General features: G+C 37.7%; 1 protein-coding gene across 1 annotated transcript; it reads right to left on the bottom strand.

Annotated features, from left to right (window-relative positions):
- Positions 1-728: 728 nt before the first annotated feature.
- On the bottom strand, positions 729-3,944 carry LOC107748039 (butyrophilin subfamily 2 member A1-like). The gene is made up of 7 exons (XM_016562692.1): positions 3,930-3,944; positions 3,307-3,688; positions 3,051-3,170; positions 2,935-2,955; positions 2,682-2,720; positions 2,156-2,197; positions 729-2,050 (listed from the first exon to the last, which is right to left on the bottom strand). Exons 1-7 carry the CDS (start codon positions 3,942-3,944, stop codon positions 1,479-1,481), a joined length of 1,191 nt encoding a protein of 396 aa, XP_016418178.1. The 3' UTR covers positions 729-1,478.
- Between the last annotated feature and the right edge of the window lie 361 nt (positions 3,945-4,305).

Here is a 4,305-nt window from a genome sequence, read left to right as displayed (position 1 = left end):
ATCCTACACTGCCTGGCCAAAAACAAGTTGCACACTCTTAATATTTCATTGAAACACCTTTAGATTTGATAACATTGTGCTTTGGTTGTGGGCATTGTTTCAACAACCTCATGCAACATCACAACATTTATTTCCATCAAGAGTTGCATTAATTTTTGGCCCGAGATCTTGTAAACTGATTTTAGCTGGAAAAATGACTCTTTGTTATTGTCTTCTTGCATCAATTATGAATATCTCTTAGTTTTATAAAAGAAATGTATTTCAAATAAATACCCCAAAGTACAACGATCATCCATAAAAAGTGTTTTGGCCGAGGCACCTTTACAAAAGTCTTAACCAAACATTTCACACATCATGTTGCTCCATCAGTAAACAGTCAAATTAAATGCAAATATGTTTGGTATATCATATTTTTGAACCAGGAAAAAAATGTAACGTTCCTAAAGGATAAAGTCTTTTAGCCATGTTGTAGCTCCATAAAGGGCCGAGCGAATCTGCATTTACATCAATTCATGTAGCAGATGCTTTTATCCACAGTGACTTACAAATGAGGAAAGAGCCAACAATAACTACAGTACACAGCATCAAGTTTAGAACAGAGACTGGGATATAGTATATGGAATAGTGGTTTTAGTAAGTTTCTTTATGTTTGTGTATTAATTGAGTGCTTGAGAAAGACGAAGACTGTAAAAATATTTCCTCTCTGTAGACAGAAGATGAATGTGCACCATTTATTCAGTTAAATTATTCCATTGTTTAGTACAAAGTGAATACAAGTTAAGTAGGCTATACTCTACCGGATTTGACTACATGCACATAAACACATACATAAGAGTATTTATATCACCCATAAATATATATTCAGGAAAGATTAGAATGTGCAGCACTGGATTTGGTCTTGTTATGTGATACTGTAGGATTGTTGTGGTATCTTGACTTTTGTTGAACTGATGGCATTGCATTCAAGCTGCACACTTTATCAGAGGTTTAACCTGGTGCAGAAATGAGTTTTTTGTAAGCTGCTTTTTATCACTTAATTAGAAGCACTGTTACATCGTCTGTTACATGAACAGACATTCAGAAATTTATTACAGACACTATAGCATCAGGAAATCAAAGGTTCTACAGCAGAGACGGGCAACAACACTAGTCCTGCAGAGTTTAGACAAGCATAGCTCCGTCCTTAATCAAACACACCTGCCTGTAATTCTCTAGAAATCCTGAAGACTTCGGTTAGATTCTTCAGGTGGGTTTGATTGGGATCGGAGCTAAACTCTGCAGGACAGCGTTGTCCATCCCTGTTCACTTGACCAAATACCTGAAACACATCATGTAAGTAGACTGGGAATCAAACCCATGAAGATTAGTGTTTTTGTGCTCATACTGTACGTCCAGATTAAACACACTGCATTAGTCAGTCAGGCGTCTAAGCTGTTATTACTCAGTAAAGGCTGACAGGATTCAGCTGATTCTACAGGTTATGGATCATCACTGGACTCTACAGCTAATTCTGCAGGTTTTGGACAATCCAGGATTCTAAGTGGACTTGGATCACCTGCACCAGGATTGAAGAGAGGAACGACTGATTCAGAGAATCTGCTGCTGATGGTCAGGAGATGTGTACTCTCTTTGACGTTGTAAAATGACAGCAGACCGTCATCATAATCGAACAGAACTCCCAGTCGTTCAGGTCTCGGTGTCAGTGAGAATCTAATCGATGGATCAGTGTTGGTGTAAAAGCCATGAGGACCGTCTGAACACAAGAACCAGAAACCAGCTGATGGAGTTAAAGCAGATCTGTCTCTTGCAGTAAAATGTCCATGTTTCACCACACCAATTATCCAGAAGTTTTTGGGAGGGTAAGGTGAATGTGCCAGCTCTACCTCCCAATAGTGACGACCAGAGGTGAATCTTTGGGCTCCAAATGCACATAATTGAAATGGAAATCCCTCTCCAGTGTGCTGATAATCTTCACTGTCCCTCACGGTTTTACAGTCCTTAGAAACCTTCAGATCTGGATGTGAATGCTCACGGTCAATAGTGATCTCAACTGTGAGAAATAAATACATGAGCAACAGTTATTAATCCTCATGTATATGAGATGATGTTCACACATGATGAAATATATGCATATATAACTGAGATGACGTCATACCTGCATGTTTCCTCAGTTCTTCTATATTAACGTCTCCCGCAACTACAATAAAAATATATATAATTTGTGAGTAAAAACTACAGCTATAATTGAAAACTTCTACAGTATTTATTTACAACAGAAATGAGTCTGTTATGGAAAGTAAATAACAGTAATAATGATAAGTGAATAATTGTGTGACAGTGGGAGCGTCACACAAGATGCTCTTTATTCTGATAGAATAACTTATGAAATATGATAAATGATGTGATAAATTGTAAAAATACCAAACAGAAGCATTTTCACTGATGCTTTCAGACCTCTGGATGTCACTGTGTGAAATAAACTGGTTTATAGTGAAATGACGTGTGTGTAGAGCGTTCAGTGTATTTGCACTCACAGCTACAATATTCCACTCAGACTCACCAAACATGTCATATTCATGTTACTGTCTGCTATAACATACATGAAGATGTTTATTTAACGATTAGTGAAGCATTTCAGCAGTTCTTGTAAAACATAGCAAAGAACAAACGTCTTCAAATACCTTCTTTTATCAGTCTCTCCAGAGTTTCCTCCTCACAAACTGAAATGAGAGAAAATATCAGCGGAAAGTTTAATTATCAATCTGCTTCACAAATACTCCAGACTCTGTAAACCACATTGCATTACAGTTTAACCTCTCAGATATTGACTGGCATAAAAACATCTTCTTTAGCTGTCTCAGAAACAGGCATGTTCTCCCAGTAACACGGTCTGAAAGGGTTCATCAGATTCATGAATAAGTTCATGTCACTTACTTTCTTTAGCTGGTTTCTTTCCTGCAGAACAGATCAAAAATATCAACACATGAGATATGCATGAAACAAAAACCTGCTGAAAACCACATCTTTAAATCCCTTCAGCCAGATTGTACCTGTTAGTTTGTCTCTGTATTTGTAGAGGATCAGCCCAACCAAACCCAGAAGAGCACAGATGAGAACGGAGAAGAAAAGAGCCTTCCATGTACCTGATGAATCTGAAAATGAACCCCTCTCTGGAGCGAAATATATCATAATAGAATATATAGAAAAATATAGAAATTATAATAATTACGTTAAAAAAAATCAACTTTTCCTGAAATGAACTATTCCTTTAATAAGGTTTAGATTGAATTGTAGTTTTTGACTCACCCGTGATTTTGAGGTCTACTACTTTGCTGTCATATTTTCTGTCTCCACTCACTTCACAGTGAAATGAATCTTCATCCTGAAATGTGAGTTTCTCCAGCCGTAGAGAGACGTCTCCATCCTTCAGTCCACCAGACTGATCTGACCGCAGAGCCAAAGAGCTTCGGTTCCTGAAACATTCCTGGACCTCTTGGATCTTCCCATCGCGATAGAAGACAATGGGGTTGTTGAACTGATCACGACGGTACCAGCGGATCTCCAGAGCTTCAGCGTTCTCAGGAGGAGAGATCCAGCAGGGAAGAATCACTGTGGATCCCACATGAGCCACTATAGGATCACCAGGAACCACTACAGTGAACGACACTGAGAGACAGACACACACACACTCAGTGAAATATACAGTGCATTAGTATTTAATCTGTTTTTATTTCATACGTTTAAATTATCATATGAAATAAATATAAATTTCCCTCTTTCACCGTGTCTACACCGGATGCGACAAAGCGACTGCCACTGCAAATCATTTGATCTTTGTGTCAGTTTGTCATAAACAGAACCAGTGTCTTATTTCACTATAATTTTATATATTTAGTTTTAAAAATGTTATTTTTTTCACGGTCAATTACAGGCAGTTTCTTCATCTTCCCTCATAGGTGCATCCCATACTGTCAAAATGATGATTGGTCTTTCTGTTAGTTCCACACACAATGCTATGTTTGCGAACATCTGCTGTACCGTTGTCTCAGACTGAGGAAATGCTTTACAATAAACTTCCTTTAATGCAACTAACATTAACAATAGACTATTTGTTAACATTTATAGGTAATAAAAATACAGCTGTTCGTTGGTATTTTTGTTAGCTCAGGTATGAATGTTAACAGATGCAACTTTTAATTTTAATAATGTATTAGTAAATAATGAAATTAAAATGAATGTGTGACGAGAGGGGCGGGGCCGAGAGCCGTGGGAACGGAGCGAGGCCGGTGGAGTAAATGCTAATGC

The sequence above is a fragment of the Sinocyclocheilus rhinocerous genome, unplaced genomic scaffold (assembly GCF_001515625.1).
Source record: "Sinocyclocheilus rhinocerous isolate Xijiao unplaced genomic scaffold, SAMN03320098_v1.1 scaffold3243, whole genome shotgun sequence".
Classification (NCBI taxonomy): Eukaryota; Metazoa; Chordata; class Actinopteri; order Cypriniformes; family Cyprinidae; genus Sinocyclocheilus; species Sinocyclocheilus rhinocerous.
Note: the sequence above shows the minus strand (reverse complement) of the source record. Positions and strands in the feature narration are given on the sequence as shown.